General features: G+C 42.3%; 2 protein-coding genes across 2 annotated transcripts; both read right to left on the bottom strand.

Moving 5' to 3' along the window:
• Positions 1-494: 494 nt before the first annotated feature.
• Positions 495-6072, bottom strand: LOC310781009 (epithelial membrane protein 3-like). The gene is made up of 6 exons (XM_083641545.1): positions 5963-6072; positions 3935-4022; positions 3717-3819; positions 2465-2557; positions 1435-1527; positions 495-1135 (listed from the first exon to the last, which is right to left on the bottom strand). The coding sequence occupies exons 2-6, from the start codon at positions 4010-4012 to the stop codon at positions 960-962; spliced, it is 543 nt and encodes a 180-aa protein (XP_083497671.1). The 5' UTR covers positions 4013-4022; positions 5963-6072; the 3' UTR covers positions 495-959.
• Positions 6073-11612: 5540 nt separating this feature from the next.
• On the bottom strand, positions 11613-16487 carry LOC310781040 (epithelial membrane protein 3-like). The gene is made up of 5 exons (XM_083641574.1): positions 16397-16487; positions 13994-14081; positions 13776-13878; positions 12545-12685; positions 11613-12253 (listed from the first exon to the last, which is right to left on the bottom strand). Exons 2-5 carry the CDS (start codon positions 14069-14071, stop codon positions 12078-12080), a joined length of 498 nt encoding a protein of 165 aa, XP_083497700.1. The 5' UTR covers positions 14072-14081; positions 16397-16487; the 3' UTR covers positions 11613-12077.
• Between the last annotated feature and the right edge of the window lie 246 nt (positions 16488-16733).

Raw genomic sequence — 16733 nt, 5'->3', positions numbered from 1 at the left:
TGGTGACGACCTTTGAACTGACTGAAGACTGATTTGTCTTCCTCTTTGGTGGCAGACACATTTTTTTTTAATAATAAGTAATACCATAAATAATATAGGCCTACACCAATGGCCTACACATAATTACAGTTATAGGCTACTGTTTTATGGATTACACCATGCAGTCTGATGGGAAATAGCTTCTACCAAGTTTTTTATTATTATTACAATTTTTTTTTATTTTTATTATTATTATTGATAATAATAATATATATATATAATAATATATATATATATATATATTTACACCAGCCAATTGATAAATTTTAATTTGGTAGCCTATCTAATGTGCAATTTACTCTTATTACTATAAAAATCCGAAAAATATAGGAGAACATGATATATATATAGGCTATAGCCATTATATAGCCATTTTAGGGTATCCTTAGCCTACCAACTTGAAGACACTTGAAGACAAGGACATTTAAAAATGTTTTTTTTGTGTGTGATGTTTATTAAGAAAATGAGGTGCAACTATACTAAATAGATACTACACATAAGCTTTAGGTACAAAAATATATTTCCAGTTTGCTCTAGACTAGAGATAATTCAAAGTGCCACATTAAACAACACAAGAAAAAAAAACATACTTCTTTGGCATTTGGCTTCTTTGGTCAACACTGGGCAACATTTGTCAGCAAATACATTATCCAAAATAGGATAAGCAAATATTGGATTTTATGTTCCAAGGCTGCTAAATGGGACAGCCTATTATTTGCTGGTATTTTTCCTATATATTTACAATGCATAAACAGAATCACATCGGGCAAGGCTGAACAATAGTCACAGTCAGCTCTGATGTGCCTCCTATGGCACCAATATTAGTTTCCCCAACCAGTCCTGTGAAAAAGAGTCAAGACATCAGCTCTAGTTGAAGGCTAGTTTGTTCAATACTGCTGCAGTCGTCTTCCTCCTTCCAGTCACTCTTTCTTGCGCAGGCGGATGTACGTGATGCCGCCCCACAGCAGCAGAGGGACGCACACCCAGGCCAAGATGAAGCAGTACCCAAAGTGTCCTGAACTCAGCTCTCTGGAGTCCTGAAGGATCTCCTTGTGGTGTAACGTGTAGATGAGAGCTGCAGCCAATGCTGTTAGACCTAAATGAATGAATGAACAAACAAACAAATAAATAAATAAATAACTTATAGGCTAAGGTTACAACCTGATATTTTTTTATCTCTAGATGGGGTTTGGTCGATAAACTGATCCTTTCTAACATATGAAAATATATTGATTAATAATTGAATGTAAAACCCTCCTAAATATATGATCACCCATAAGTTCAGTCATTTAAAATATAGAGGGTCCAGTCTGTAAATTATCTTCTTTGCCCACCATGGACTTAGGTCATGTAATATCGTTTAGGTGTCACCTTTCACTTCAGTGATGCTATTACCTGCAACGTATTGGCACAGCCCAGTGAAGTAGATGAGTCTGCCCTTGGACATGGTGAAAATCACTGCATGCCTTGAGTCTCGATCCCTGAAGCCTAAGGATCAAGTCAAAAATCTTGGAGTTATTATTGATTCCGATCTCAACTTTAACTCCCACATTAAGTCAATTAGAAAATCTGCTTTTTATCATCTTAAAAATATAGCAAGAATTAGGGGATACATGTCCAGACAGGATCTAGAAAAACTAATTCACGCCTTCATTTATAGTAGGTTAGACTACTGCAATAGCCTTTTTTCTGGTCTCTCCAAAAAAGAACTTAGGCAACTTCAACTCATTCAGAATGCTGCTGCTAGAGTACTAACGAAGACTAAGAAAGCTGATCATATCACTCCAGTTCTTAAGTCCTTACATTGGTTGCCAGTGTGTCAGAGAATAGATTTTAAAATACTGTTATTAGTCTATAAATCACTTAATGGCCTAGGCCCAAAATACATAGCTGAATTGCTCCCACGCTACGAACCGTCTAGAACTCTTAGGTCAACAGGGTCCAGCTTATTAACTGTCCCTAGGATCAAATCAAATCACGGGAAGGCTGCATTTACCCACTATGCTTCTGCTAGCTGGAACAAATTGCCTGAAGACCTCAGATCTGCCCCAACCTTACTTACTTTTAAAAATAGACTAAAGACTTTTATGTTTACCGTCGCTTTTAACTGCTGACAGCTACTATGCAAACCCAATGAGTCCTCTATAAGTTTTAGCTCTTTCTGCAACTGCTGCCTATTGCACTTTTTTATACTCTTTTTTTTTTTTTTTTTTTTTAAGTTTTGTTGTGATGCTTTTAAATGTCCATTTTATTTCTTCTTTTCGTTTATACTTTTTATACTCTTTTTTTAAAGTTTTGTTGTGATGCTTTTAAATGTCCGTTTTACTCTCTTCTTTTCTTTTCTTTTCCTGTCAACCATTTTATGTGAAGCACTTTGAATTGCCTCTGTGTATGAAATGTGCTATACAAATAAACTTGACTTGACTTGACTTGAAGAGCTGACCCAGGAAGACCAGGAAGGAGACGGAGGAGAAGACCACTGACAGGACCATCAGGACCTGGACCGCCTGAAGCCACTCTGAGAAAGGAACAAGACCATCACCCATCACAGAAATACCCAGTCTGAGCAAGTAAAGAGCACTCAGTTCAATAAGAGTTGATGTATGCTATTCCCAAGGGTGGAAGTAACTAATTACATTTCCTCATGTTACTGTAATTGGGTAGCTTTTTTGAGTATTTTTTAAAGTCTGTAATTTTACATTTACTTAAGGTATATTTTATTGTTGTTTGCTACATTTTAAATGACATCCTTTTTACATGGTACAAACTTTGTAGATTGTCCACCAGCAACAGAAACTGTGGAGCCAACAAAGAAGAGAAGAGTGATCTGGCTTTGTTTGTGCACTTTATTTTGTAATTTCCATATTTTCGAATGATCAAGTTTGAAGTATGTCCTCTTGTTCTTTTATCATTTCATGGTCTACACAGTGTCCTCATCCTATAATAAGAATGCAAAGTGTGTGTGTGTGTGTGTGTGTGTGTGTGTGTGTGTGTGTGTGTGTGTGTGTGTGTGTGTGTGTGTGTGTGTGTGTGTGTGTTGTGTGTGAGAGAGAGAGAGAGAGAGAGAGTGTGGAGAATTGTGTTCGGCCACAGCTATGCCATTTTACGTGTGATCACGCTGAATCTTTCAGGAAGTGTAAAGAGCACCCCTGCAATTTTTAGAATTAGGTCATTAGGGCCGACTAAATGGGCAAAAATGGCTAATTAGTGGCCAAAATGCCTCAGCACAGGTTCAGCACCATGGAGTGCACACAGGTGAGCGCAGTTTGAGTCAGCCAGTGAACTCTGGAGCAGCACACAGATGAGCTGAGTTGTAATCAGCCACTGAAGTGGAGTATGAAAACCCCCTGGGGAGAGAGAGGAGAAGCTGCATGCCAACTCTGCGAGCGAGGCCTGACTAAATGGCCAGTCACACAGGGTATTCCGCTATAGTTTCTGAAAAGTAACTCGTAACTTGTACTTTACTTTAAGTCAACTTATAGAGTACATTTGAAATTAGCTGTTTGTTTGCTTTACTCTGGTTATTCCTATTGTCAAGAACAGGCTAAACAATATTTGTGGGCATAAGGAACTCTATCCCAATTCCAGAAATCATCACCTTAAGTTCTCAGGTTGGGAGGTTGTTCATGTAAACCCCCTTATGAATTGAATATGAGATGTCTCAAATCGTTGCTTACCACTCTCTTTGGAGGATGCGCACAACCAGGTTCCTGTGAAGTTGTCGAACCTGCAGTTGTACCACAGGTCCGAGTTCTCCATCCCATCCCAAACCCACCAGGACTTTAAAGAGAGATAAGAAACAACATAAAATACACAGATGTTGTATTTAAGGAATAATATGTCAAAAGTGAATGAAAAATACAGTATGTGTCGATATCCTAAATATAATGCCTACCTTCTCCATGGTTGCAATGAACAGCATAGCCAGTGTGATGAGATGCATTAAGGTCACAAACATAAGCCAGTATGCCATTTTCAATTCCCTGCAAAAAAAAAGAAGAAGCACAGAGTTAAACAATTTAGGCTTCTCGAGTAAATGTGTACAATATGGGGATCAGATGATGTTGTTTGATGAAATAATAGATAAATATAACATAACCCGCAAACAGTTTTTTGGCTATTTACAAGTGAGAGATTTCATCAGAAACCAGCAAAATCAATCATTAATCATTCCCACTATGTTTACAATAGAAGAGGTAATGCTGATTAACTGTTTAGGCAGGGGCATAATTTCTAAGATATATAATATCTTCTGGTAGGACAGTCTTCAGAGTCTTCCATGGAGAGACTGGAGGCATGGAGAGAGGACTTAGAGGAAGAAGACATCACTGTAGGGGACTGGGAGGAGGCATGTGACAAAGCACAATCCCAAACGTTTAACTCACGCCTTAAATTGCTGCAGTATAACTGGTTGATGAGAGTCTATGTAACGCCAGAGAAGATCAATAAATACAATGGTGCCATTCCTGATGTATGTTTCAACTGCCGAAAAGAAAAAGGTACACTTTTCCACTGTCTTTGGCAGTGTAGCCAAATCAAAACCTTTTGGGAAGCAGTAAGAAAGTGTATCCAGGACATATTATCCATACAAATACCTTTAGATCCAAAGCTCTTTATTTTAGGATTATACCCATTTCATTTTAACATCAGAAGGAGACAGAAAAGGTTTTTAGACATAGGTTTACTTTTGGCCAAAAGAGTTATTGCCGTAACATGGAAACAGGTTGGTAGGCCGGGTATCGGTAGATGGATGTCTGAATTAACTACAACTCTGCCCTTAGAAAAAATCACATATGCCATCAAGGGTAAACAGGAAGTATTTGACAGCATTTGGGGCCCTTTCATTTGTTATTTAGAGAGGACAGATGTGGCCGACATGATGGAAGCGCCTGGAACTGTTTGATTGACCGACTGTTTTTGTTTTTGTTTTCCTCTGCATTTCTTTATACTTTTTTCTCTCTACATTCCAATCTATAAACCTGTACAAGAGTAAAGATATAACTGAGCAACATTTAAGTTAAATTAGTCCAATCCCCAGTGGAAACAAGGCCTGTATGTTGGTGTGGTTTTTGTACTGTCCTCTATATACGTCCTCTGTATACTTCAACAGTCAGCTAAACACCTTTCAGCCATCATAGTCCGGTAAAAATGTCACTTGACCTCACACTAATTGCAACAAAACCAAACTCAACTGATTTTGTATCCTCAATATGTCCTCAATGAAGGAAAAAAAGTGTTAAGGAAATGTATGAAGGGAAATTTTTGAAAATTACCTATATGATGCTACCAAAAACGTTTTTTTATTTATTTTTTAACATTTTTTATTTATTTTTTTATTTTTTATTTTTATTTTCTCCTTGAAGCAAAAAACACATACAGGATATAAGTGATGAGATTTATGGCACATAAAAAAAAAAAAAAAAGGCTTCCATAGGCTTCCATAGGCTACCATCATATTTAGGTCATTTTCAAAACTTTCCCTTCATACATTTCCTTAACACTTTTTTTCCTTCATTGAGGACATATTGAGGATACAAAATCAGTTGAGTTTGGTTTTGTTGCAATTAGTGTGAGGTTGACCCACATATTTGCGTAAAATGCCTGGACTATCAAGACTCTGAAGACAGTCTTCGTTTTGTCCACAGGTTTTTTAATGTAGAAAGGGTGAAACTGGAAAGAGCAAAAAGGATACATAAATTGACTTTCCTTCTGCATTGACTTAACAATCAAACAATGAGTCGAATATAGCTATTACAGTATATATTCATATTACCCAAAAGTGGCATGAGATGAGCTAACATAAAGCTTAACATTAACACTAGCTGGTGAACAGAGCCACATCACAAAATGTACAGAAATAAATCAATATCTCACAAATAATGCTACACAATTGCAGGTAAGTAAGTAAAACAACATTACATACCGACAATGCAATCAAAAAGGCGAAGAAGATGAGCAGATTCATGTAGAATGCCAGCAGGTAAGTATTCAGAAGCACATGTCCTCTCCATCAACTAACTTTCTGTTTCTCTGAAGTAACTTTCGGTTTCTGTTTCTCTGAAGTCACATGATACAAACCGATGTAAAATACAAATGTCCACTAGAGGGAGACAAAACACATTGAAACAATACTATAACAGCACACTCCCCGTCTGGCGTAGTCAAACGCCACTCTATCTAGTATACAGTTATTACAGTTATTGTCTGATCATCTAGGCCTCAGTGGGAAGGAGAAGAACAGTCTCTGAAACAGGCCTAAGGAAGAGTTTGGTGCCATCTTTTTTGGCAATCTTGACTTCTACCTTACGAACTTTACCGTCTTTACTTGGAAAGACCTGTGTGACCAGTCCCAGGGGCCATTCGTGTCTCTTGACTTGACTGTCCTTGAGAAGCACTACGCTCCCTGGCTCAAGGTTGGGTTTGTCAGTTGTCCACTTTCTTCGTATCTGAAGGGAGGAGAGGTATTGCTTCCTCCATCTGTCCCAGAATGTTTGTGCCAGATGTTGGACGTATCTCCACTGACGCTTAAAGAGGTCCTGTACTCCAAAGTCACCAGCAGGAGCAGAAGGCGCACTCACCTTCTGAGTAAGGAGAGTAGCAGGCGTGAGTAGTAGGGGGTCATCTGGGTCTGTAGATACTGGGACAAGTGGTCTGGCATTGATGATGGCGGCCACTTCTGCCATCAAGGTGGTGAGTACTTCGTGGGTTAGCTTTGAGTGTCCTTGCTGAAGTAACATAGAATCCAGAATCTTCCTGGCTACACCTATCATCCTTTCCCAAGCCCCGCCCATATGAGAGGCGTGAGGGGGGTTGAACGTCCAGGTGCAGCCTTGATCCGTCAGGTATTTTTCAACAGACGTGGTGCCGATATTGGAGGTGATCCTTAGCTCCTTGCAGGCGCCAATGAAATTGGTCCCACGGTCTGAGCGAATGTGTTTGGCTGGGCCACGGATGGAGAAGAAACGCCTGAGGGCATTGATGAAACTGGATGTGTCCAGTGACTCAATGACTTCAATATGAACGGCCCTTGTGATCATACTGACATTTTCACATGCCAACGTCATCTGTGATTTTGCTGGAAAATATTGCGAGCACTGCCACCTAGCGTTCAAACTAACTCCGTTACTTTGGGAGGAAACGTTTGCCAAAATCCACACAAAAATAAACCCACGAACCTTAACTCATTATTGGAGCCGGTTATGGTTTAGATAAGTGAAAAGCCAATCGGCCATAACTCACCAGTAGAAAGTGACTCGACACTTGCTGCATTGCAGGTGCGCTGGTTTTTGACAAAGTTCACACAACTTTTTGCTTCCTTTGGGTATTGCAAGAGGAATTATTTTGGCAATCACCCTGGAAACAAGAGGTTTACTGGCCATTATCTCAAGCTGCTCAGTCTGAGATGGATGAAGACACGACGGTTTTTACTTTACAAACAACAAATGAGCTGCTAGTTCCGGAGAAACTTTTGTTGTTTACGGTCGCTATGGTGACGACCTTTGAACTGACTGAAGACTGATTTGTCTTCCTCTTTGGTGGCAGACACATTTTTTTTTTAATAATAAGTAATACCATAAATAATATAGGCCTACACCAATGGCCTACACATAATTACAGTTATAGGCTACTGTTTTATGGATTACACCATGCAGTCTGATGGGAAATAGCTTCTACCAAGTTTTTTATTATTATTACAATTATTTTTTTTTATTATTATTATTATTGATAATAATAATATATATATATAATAATATATATATATATATATAAAATTTTACACCAGCCAATTGATAAATTTTAATTTGGTAGCCTATCTAATGTGCAATTTACTCTTATTACTATAAAAATCCGAAAAATATAGGAGAACATGATATATATATAGTGTACAAAATCCCCCCATCAGCTCAGCCTCACCCAATCAGCCACACCTGGGGCCCTGATTGGGCCGCACCTGGGCTCAATAAAGGACGGCTGATTGGGTGAGGCTCAGTAGGCTCCAGACAGCAGTGGAGGAGGCTGCGTTGTCCTTCCCTTGATGGTCACCAATGTGCAGATGCATCATTGCCAGTAAGTCTTGTTATAGTTAGTCATTTCCTTTGTATATTTGAATTAGATGTATTATTACTTTACAGTTGAAGTTTTCCCTTGTTTGTTTGAAACCTTTGTTAATACCTTTTTGTGTTTAGGTAAAATCATCTGTATCTACCATCTGTTATTGGTCTACACCTTGGTGGTTATCCATCCACAAAGGGATTTGCTCTAAATAAAACCCTTGCACTTGGTTCCTCTGAGTCCTCATTCTTACCGATGCCCCACTTGCTGAGGCTATACCTTTAACCAACACCTCAAGCAGTTTCTACATGGTCCTTCGAGCCGGATTAGCCTCAGCAAGTGGGAATGGCTCAGAGGAACCAGCAAGAGGAGGAACCAAGGAGGGGGACACGGACCAGAGGACCACCGTCATACCTCCAGGACTATGACTACCAAGCCTTTCAACCGGCTCTCCTGGGCCAGGCCTTTCACCCCCCTCCCCTGCACTACCATGCTCAAGCAGTGGGGCCTACTCCTGAACGGCATCCTGGCCAACCTGCACCAAATGACGATACCAGAGACATTCTGTTGCAGGTGGTCAGGAGGCTTGAAGCTGTGGAGGGATACCTGGCCTCAGGCAGATCCAATGCCTCGAGTTATGGGGGAAGTGAGTATGATTCAGACAGGGATTTGGGCATGTTCACTCTACCCGGGTGCAAGTATACCCAAACCCGGCCCCAGAGTGCATGCCCACTGCACCCACCTGACAGAGACAATAAGGCTTCCTATGAAAGCATATTCGGATCCTGCTATTCATCGCCACCTGCACCCCCAGTTGTCTCTTCAGGTGTTCCAGGCGCCTCCTCAGCCTCAGGTGCTCCCTGCACCACCTCCTCAGCCTCAGGTGCTCCCTGCGCCACCTCCTCCGCCTCAGCTGTTCCAGGCGCCTCCTCAGCCTCAGGTGCTCCCTGCACCTCCTCAGCCTCAGGTGCTCCAGGCGCCACCTCCTCCGCCTCAGCTGTTCCAGGCGCCTCCTCAGCCCCAGGTGCTCCCTGCACCTCCTCCTCAGCCTCAGGTGCTCCCTGCACCTCCTCAGCCTCAGGTGCTCCCTGCGCCACCTCCTCCGCCTCAGCTGTTCCAGGCGCCTCCTCAGCCTCAGGTGCTCCCTGCACCACCTCCTCAGCCTCAGGTGCTCCCTGCGCCACCTCCTCCGCCTCAGCTGTTCCAGGCGCCTCCTCAGCCTCAGGTGCTCCCTGCACCTCCTCCTCAGCCTCAGGTGCTCCAGGCGCCACCTCCTCCGCCTCAGCTGTTCCAGGCGCCTCCTCAGCCTCAGGTGCTCCCTGCACCTCCTCCTCAGCCTCAGGTGCTCCAGGCGCCACCTCCTCCGCCTCAGCTGTTCCAGGCGCCTCCTCCTCAGCCTCAGGTGCTCCCTGCACCTCCTCCGCCTCAGGTGCTCCCTGCGCCACCTCCGCCTCAGGTGGTCCCCGCACCTCATCAGTACCAGGTGCTCCCCGCACCTTCCCAGCTCCAGGTGCCACCCGCACCTCCTCTGCTCCAGGTGCCTCCTTCATTCCAGGTTCCGCTAGCGCCTTTTCCATTCCAGTGGGCCCCGGCAACTGATCCTATGCAGGTAGGCCCAGCACCCCTAGGTTGGCCAGCCCAAGTAAGGCAACCCCAACAACGTTATGACCACCAGGCTTACCAATATGGTAATTACCTTCCTCAGTTGGCCCCCTTACCTCCAGTACATAACTTCCAACCATATGCAGGGCCCCCGCCTGGGTATAGGTCACGGGTAGAGGGACCCACCTTCCCTAGTCTTTACGAGGAAGACCCCCATGAGTATACCATGCTTAAGATGGCCCTTACCAATCTGATACCCCCCTGGGAACCTAGAAATTTATAAGTATCATATCCTATTAGACCACCTTAAGCTGCCCTCTGCTCGACATATTGCATTAGCATATGCCCATGACCCACAGCCTTACACTAGGTCCTTGGCTGCCTTAGACCAACAGTATGGACAGCCCCACCATCTGGCCACCAGGGAGATCACCAATATAATTAACCTCCCAAAAGTTCAACCTGGTGACTCTAGAGCATTTCATACTTTTGCAGTGAGAGTCCAATCCCTAGTGGGGATGTTGCAGGCCATGGGGCAGAGTGCAGGGGCAGCAGAGCTGAACTGTCCCTCCCACGTACACCACCTTTTGAGTAAGTTGCCAGCGGATTCCGTAGCCAACTTTGTACGGTATGCCCGATCAACCCTGCCAGGGACCCACTACACCTTGGTGCACTTTGCTGCATGGCTCCAGGGTGAGGCAGAGTGTCAATCTGTGGCAGCACAGGTTAGACATCTGAATATGGACACATCTATGGAAAACAGGAGGTCAACCTCGAGGCCGGCTCCTCCAACAGCAACCATCCTACACAGTACCAGCACCAACTTCTCTCCCTCTTCCTCACCAGGGCGGCAAATGAGACCCAAGCTATGCTTGTACTGTGATTCACATGACCACTCAATTATCAGATGCAGGGAGCTGAAGGATCTATCAACAGAGAAGGTGATTGCTTGGATTCAGCGCGATAGGCTGTGCTGGAGGTGTGCAGGGCCACATATGGCTATGGACTGCAATCTGAGGAAGCCATGCCCCCATTGCAACAGGAAACACATAGGCATCCTTCATCGTGTGAACCAGAGAGATCGACAGCCCTATCCATTCAGATCGGCAGAGGAACCAGGAGCAGTGCATCCCTTTGTCCTGACCCCAAACGCACAGTGACCCACCATACGTCCGGCAAAGGTGACATTAAACTTGTTTTTCATGGGGCGGCGGGACGCCCCTCTCCCTTGGGTGATGTATGGCAGCCTTTCCTCCTACAGCTAACCCTGGATTTTCTGAACCCTGAACTGAGTTTATTTATCAAATATAATGGTATATTTGAGGGGCGGCTGTACAAAATCCCCCCATCAGCTCAGCCTCACCCAATCAGCCACACCTGGGGCCCTGATTGGGCCGCACCTGGGCTCAATAAAGGACGGCTGATTGGGTGAGGCTCAGTAGGCTCCAGACAGCAGTGGAGGAGGCTGCGTTGTCCTTCCCTTGATGGTCACCAATGTGCAGATGCATCATTGCCAGTAAGTCTTGTTATAGTTAGTCATTTCCTTTGTATATTTGAATTAGATGTATTATTACTTTACAGTTGAAGTTTTCCCTTGTTTGTTTGAAACCTTTGTTAATACCTTTTTGTGTTTAGGTAAAATCATCTGTATCTACCATCTGTTATTGGTCTACACCTTGGTGGTTATCCATCCACAAAGGGATTTGCTCTAAATAAAACCCTTGCACTTGGTTCCTCTGAGTCCTCATTCTTACCGATGCCCCACTTGCTGAGGCTATACCTTTAACCAACACCTCAAGCAGTTTCTACATATAGGCTATAGCCATTATATAGCCATTTTAGGGTATCCTTAGCCTACCAACTTGAAGACACTTGAAGACAAGGACATTTAAAAATGTTTTTTTTGTGTGTGATGTTTATTAAGAAAATGAGGTGCAACTATACTAAATAGATACTACACATAAGCTTTAGGTACAAAAATATATTTCCAGTTTGCTCTAGACTAGAGATAATTCAAAGTGCCACATTAAACAACACAAGAAAAAAAAACATACTTCTTTGGCATTTGGCTTCTTTGGTCAACACTGGGCAACATTTGTCAGCAAATACATTATCCAAAATAGGATAAGCAAATATTGGATTTTATGTTCCAAGGCTGCTAAATGGGACAGCCTATTATTTGCTGGTATTTTTCCTATATATTTACAATGCATAAACAGAATCACATCGGGCAAGGCTGAACAATAGTCACAGTCAGCTCTGATGTGCCTCCTATGGCACCAATATTAGTTTCCCCAACCAGTCCTGTGAAAAAGAGTCAAGACATCAGCTCTAGTTGAAGGCTAGTTTGTTCAATACTGCTGCAGTCGTCTTCCTCCTTCCAGTCACTCTTTCTTGCGCAGGCGGATGTACGTGACGCCGCCACACAGCAGCAGAGGGACGCACACCCAGGCCAAGATGAAGCAGTACCCAAAGTGTCCTGAACTCAGCTCTCTGGAGTCCTGAAGGATCTCCTTGTGGTGTAACGTGTAGATGAGAGCTGCAGCCAATGCTGTTAGACCTAAATGAATGAATGAACAAACAAACAAATAAATAACTTATAGGCTAAGGTTACAACCTGATATTTTTTTATCTCTAGATGGGGTTTGGTCGATAAACTGATCCTTTCTAACATATGAAAATATATTGATTAATAATTGAATGTAAAACCCTCCTAAATATATGATCACCCATAAGTTCAGTCATTTAAAATATAGAGGGTCCAGTCTGTAAATTATCTTCTTTGCCCACCATGGACTTAGGTCATGTAATATCGTTTAGGTGTCACCTTTCACTTCAGTGATGCTATTACCTGCAAAGAATTGGCACAGCCCAGTGAAGTAGAAGAGTCTGCCCTTGGACATGGTGAAGAGCTGACCCAGGAAGACCAGGAAGGAGACGGAGGAGAAGACCACTGACAGGACCATCAGGACCTGGACCGCCTGAAGCCACTCTGAGAAAGGAACAAGACCATCACCCATCACAGAAATACCCAGTCTGAGCAAGTAAAGAGCACTCAGTTCAATAAGAGTTGATGTATGCTATTCCCAAGGGTGGAAGTAACTAATTACATTTCCTCATGTTACTGTAATTGGGTAGCTTTTTTGAGTATTTTTTAAAGTCTGTAATTTTACATTTACTTAAGGTATATTTTATTGTTGTTTGCTACATTTTAAATGACATCCTTTTTACATGGTACAAACTTTGTAGATTGTCCACCAGCAACAGAAACTGTGGAGCCAACAAAGAAGAGAAGAGTGATCTGGCTTTGTTTGTGCACTTTATTTTGTAATTTCCATATTTTCGAATGATCAAGTTTGAAGTATGTCCTCTTGTTCTTTTATCATTTCATGGTCTACACAGTGTCCTCATCCTATAATAAGAATGCAAAGTGTGTGTGTGTGAGAGAGAGAGAGAGAGAGAGAGAGAGAGAGTGTGCAGAATTGTGTTCTGCCACAGCTATGCCATTTTATGTGTGATCACGCTGAATCTTTCAGGAAGTGTAAAGAGCACCCCTGCAATTTTTAGAATTAGGTCATTAGGGCCGACTAAATGGGCAAAAATGGCTAATTAGTGGCCAAAATGCTTCAGCACAGGTTCAGCACCATGGAGTGCACACAGGTGAGCGCAGTTTGAGTCAGCCAGTGAACTCTGGAGCAGCACACAGATGAGCTGAGTTGTAATCAGCCACTGAAGTGGAGTATGAAAACCCCCTGGGGAGAGAGAGGAGAAGCTGCATGCCAACTCTGCGAGCGAGGCCTGACTAAATGGCCAGTCACACAGGGTATTCCGCTATAGTTTCTGAAAAGTAACTCGTAACTTGTACTTTACTTTAAGTCAACTTATAGAGTACATTTGAAATTAGCTGTTTGTTTGCTTTACTCTGGTTATTCCTATTGTCAAGAACAGGCTAAACAATATTTGTGGGCATAAGGAACTCTATCCCAATTCCAGAAATCATCACCTTAAGTTCTCAGGTTGGGAGGTTGTTCATGTAAACCCCCTTATGAATTGAATATGAGATGTCTCAAATCGTTGCTTACCACTCTCTTTGGAGGATGCGCACAACCAGGTTCCTGTGAAGTTGTCGAACCTGCAGTTGTACCACAGGTCCGAGTTCTCCATCCCATCCCACACCCACCAGGACTTTAAAGAGAGATAAGAAACAACATAAAATACACAGATGTTGTATTTAAGGAATAATATGTCAAAAGTGAATGAAAAATACAGTATGTGTCGATATCCTAAATATAATGCCTACCTTCTCCATGGTTGCAATGAACAGCATAGCCAGTGTGATGAGATGCATTAAGGTCACAAACATAAGCAAGTATGCCATTTTCAATTCCCTGGCAAAAAAAGAAGAAGCACAGAGTTAGACAATTTAGGCTTCTCGAGTAAATGTGTCCAATATGGGGATCAGATGATGTCGTTTGATGAAATAATAGATAAATATAACATAACCCGCAAACAGTTCTTTGGCTATTTACAAGTGAGAGATTTAATCAGAAACCAGCAAAATCAATCATTAACCATTCCCACTATGTTTACAATAGAAGAGGTAATGCTGATTAACTGTTTAGGCAGGGGCATAATTTCTAAGATATATAATATCTTCTGGTAGGACAGTCTTCAGAGTCTTCCATGGAGAGACTGGAGGCATGGAGAGAGGACTTAGAGGACGAAGACATCACTGTAGGGGACCGGGAGGAGGCATGTGACAAAGCACAATCCCAAACGTTTAACTCACGCCTTAAATTGCTGCAGTATAACTGGTTGATGAGAGTCTATGTAACGCCAGAGAAGATCAATAAATACAATGGTGCCATTCCTGATGTATGTTTCAAGTGCCGAAAAGAAAAAGGTACACTTTTCCACTGTCTTTGGCAGTGTAGCCAAATCAAAACCTTTTGGGAAGCAGTAAGAAAGTGTATCCAGGACATATTATCCATACAAATACCTTTAGATCCAAAGCTCTTTATTTTAGGATTATACCCATTTCATTTTAACATCAGAAGGAGACAGAAAAGGTTTTTAGACATAGGTTTACTTTTGGCCAAAAGAGTTATTGCCGTAACATGGAAACAGGTTGGTAGGCCGGGTATCGGTAGATGGATGTCTGAATTAACTACAACTCTGCCCTTAGAAAAAATCACATATGCCATCAGGGGTAAACAGGAAGTATTTGACAGCATTTGGGGCCCTTTCATTTGTTATTTAGAGAGGACAGATGTGGCCGACATGATGGAAGCGACTGGAACTGTTTGATTGACCGACTGTTTTTGTTTTTGTTTTCCTCTGCATTTCTTTATACTTTTTTCTCTCTACATTCCAATCTATAAACCTGTACAAGAGTAAAGATATAACTGAGCAACATTTAAGTTAAATGAGTCCAATCCCCAGTGGAAACAAGGCCTGTATGTTGGTGTGTTTTTTGTTATGTTTCTGTCTGTTTTTTGTTTTTGTTTTTCTGTTGTGCTATTGTGGGGAGGGGAGGGGAGGGAGGTGGTATATGTATGGGATGTTTGTATTGTATTTTATATTGTTGTTTAAATGTGTTAATTGAAAATAATAAATACACTGTTGGAGAAAAAAAAGCGTCCAATATAAGCATTGTCGTAATTTCGCACTTTGTGTTGGTGTCGCACTGAAATTCGGTGTCCTGTTCTGCCTTAAAAACATAAAATGGAAAATCTGATGATCCGAACAAAGTCTCCTCTGTGTTCTAAAAGCACACTTCAGTGAGTGCAATGAGTTCTTTCTAAACGGCCGGTGTGCTGCCAACAGTACAGCCAACCTGTAGTGGAACAAGTGGGCGAGGCTGTTCAAATCAAAATGGTGTCAAAATATTTATCCAATTAACCTCTCTAAACTTGTGAATGGCAGGTTTTTTCCACGGCCGCGCAGAGTAAATAGTTTGTGACTCAAGATACATTTGGTTTTCATTAAAGCCGCTTGCACTTGTAAACTTGGAGGAAACTTGAGTCGGGGACTGGAGAAGAGAAATGTGATTTTACAAAGCTGTTTGAAATTGTACACAGTGGCAGCAAGAAACCACATAAGAGGGGCTGTTTGTAGCAGAAGAAACAGTCATTTCAGTTCACGACAGGAGACGTGGATTGGGACAGAAAATAAATAGGGGGGGGGGGGGGGAGGGAGGGAGACAGGATGAAATTGTCCATAGAGATGTTTATCTGTAGGAGAGGTCTGACTGGGTGGGTGGTGGAGTCATGATCATTGTCAAATTATGCCATTACACCAGGTTACAGCAAAAGTGAATGAAAGATAATAATTCAATGAAATGGGCTTAAAACAAAAGTATTCTGGGGGGAAATAACCCTTGACATTGAGAATTCAATAGCAGTATACTGTAGCTGCATGGCATCCACACTTAGACATGATCGGTTGCCAGGTTTTTGAAAGTGGGATATCTTACAAAACAAGGTGTGGTAGTAAAAACATGGAGCTTTTTGGTGGCACTATTTTGGTGGCAATCTTTTTTTTTCTTAAGCTTGCATGGTTACGAGGTGTGATGCAACAGAGTCACTACAATGGCATTTCAGTTTTGAAATGATTAACCCTTAATGGAAAGAGTGGACTGCTAAACAACAAGACTGACATAATATTCAAATCAATTCTTTAGGTAAAGTAAATCTCCACTTACCTCGGGTATTTCTCCTTCCTCTGGATCAGACGTTCACTAGCAGCCTCACTACTCTGCAGTATCGTGCCCCTCTTGGTGGTCCTCTCATTTTCTACTCTTGCCACACCCCCTTTATTTTTTCAGCCACTCCATCCAGTTTCCAGGGGGAGGAATGCAGTTCCCAAAAAGAAACTCTAAACGCCCATTTCCTCTGAGCAGAACAGAGCTGCCTTTTGCTCTGCCTCATGCTCCCTCAGTGCAGAATCACCATCCAAACAGGACCCAAGTGAGAGCCACCCATGGCCAGTGGAACCACATGAAACCACATGAAAAGACCTTCTGTAAACAGTCCATCTGG

The sequence above is a fragment of the Poromitra crassiceps genome (assembly GCF_964638095.1).
Source record: "Poromitra crassiceps genome assembly, chromosome: 8".
In the NCBI taxonomy this organism is placed as follows: domain Eukaryota; kingdom Metazoa; phylum Chordata; class Actinopteri; order Beryciformes; family Melamphaidae; genus Poromitra; species Poromitra crassiceps.
The sequence above is the reverse complement of the archived record's forward strand: the minus strand, read 5'-3'. Positions and strand labels throughout refer to the sequence as shown.

What these genes read in the sequence shown, in the direction of transcription:
- LOC310781009 (XM_083641545.1), bottom strand. Translation starts at nt 4,012, where the DNA reads ATGGCATACTGGCTTATGTTTGTGACCTTAATGCATCTCATCACACTG. An exon ending in TCATTGCAACCATGGAGAAG is followed by an intron (nt 3,820 to 3,934) that starts GTAGGCATTATA and finishes CTCTCTTTAAAG; the next exon opens with TCCTGGTGGGTTTGGGATGG. An exon ending in GGGTCAGCTCTTCAAGTCAA is followed by an intron (nt 1,528 to 2,464) that starts GTCAAGTCAAGT and finishes CTTGATCCTTAG; the next exon opens with GCTTCAGGGATCGAGACTCA.
- LOC310781040 (XM_083641574.1), bottom strand. Translation starts at nt 14,071, where the DNA reads ATGGCATACTTGCTTATGTTTGTGACCTTAATGCATCTCATCACACTG. An exon ending in TCATTGCAACCATGGAGAAG is followed by an intron (nt 13,879 to 13,993) that starts GTAGGCATTATA and finishes CTCTCTTTAAAG; the next exon opens with TCCTGGTGGGTGTGGGATGG. An exon ending in GCTGTGCCAATTCTTTGCAG is followed by an intron (nt 12,254 to 12,544) that starts GTAATAGCATCA and finishes TCATTCATTTAG; the next exon opens with GTCTAACAGCATTGGCTGCA.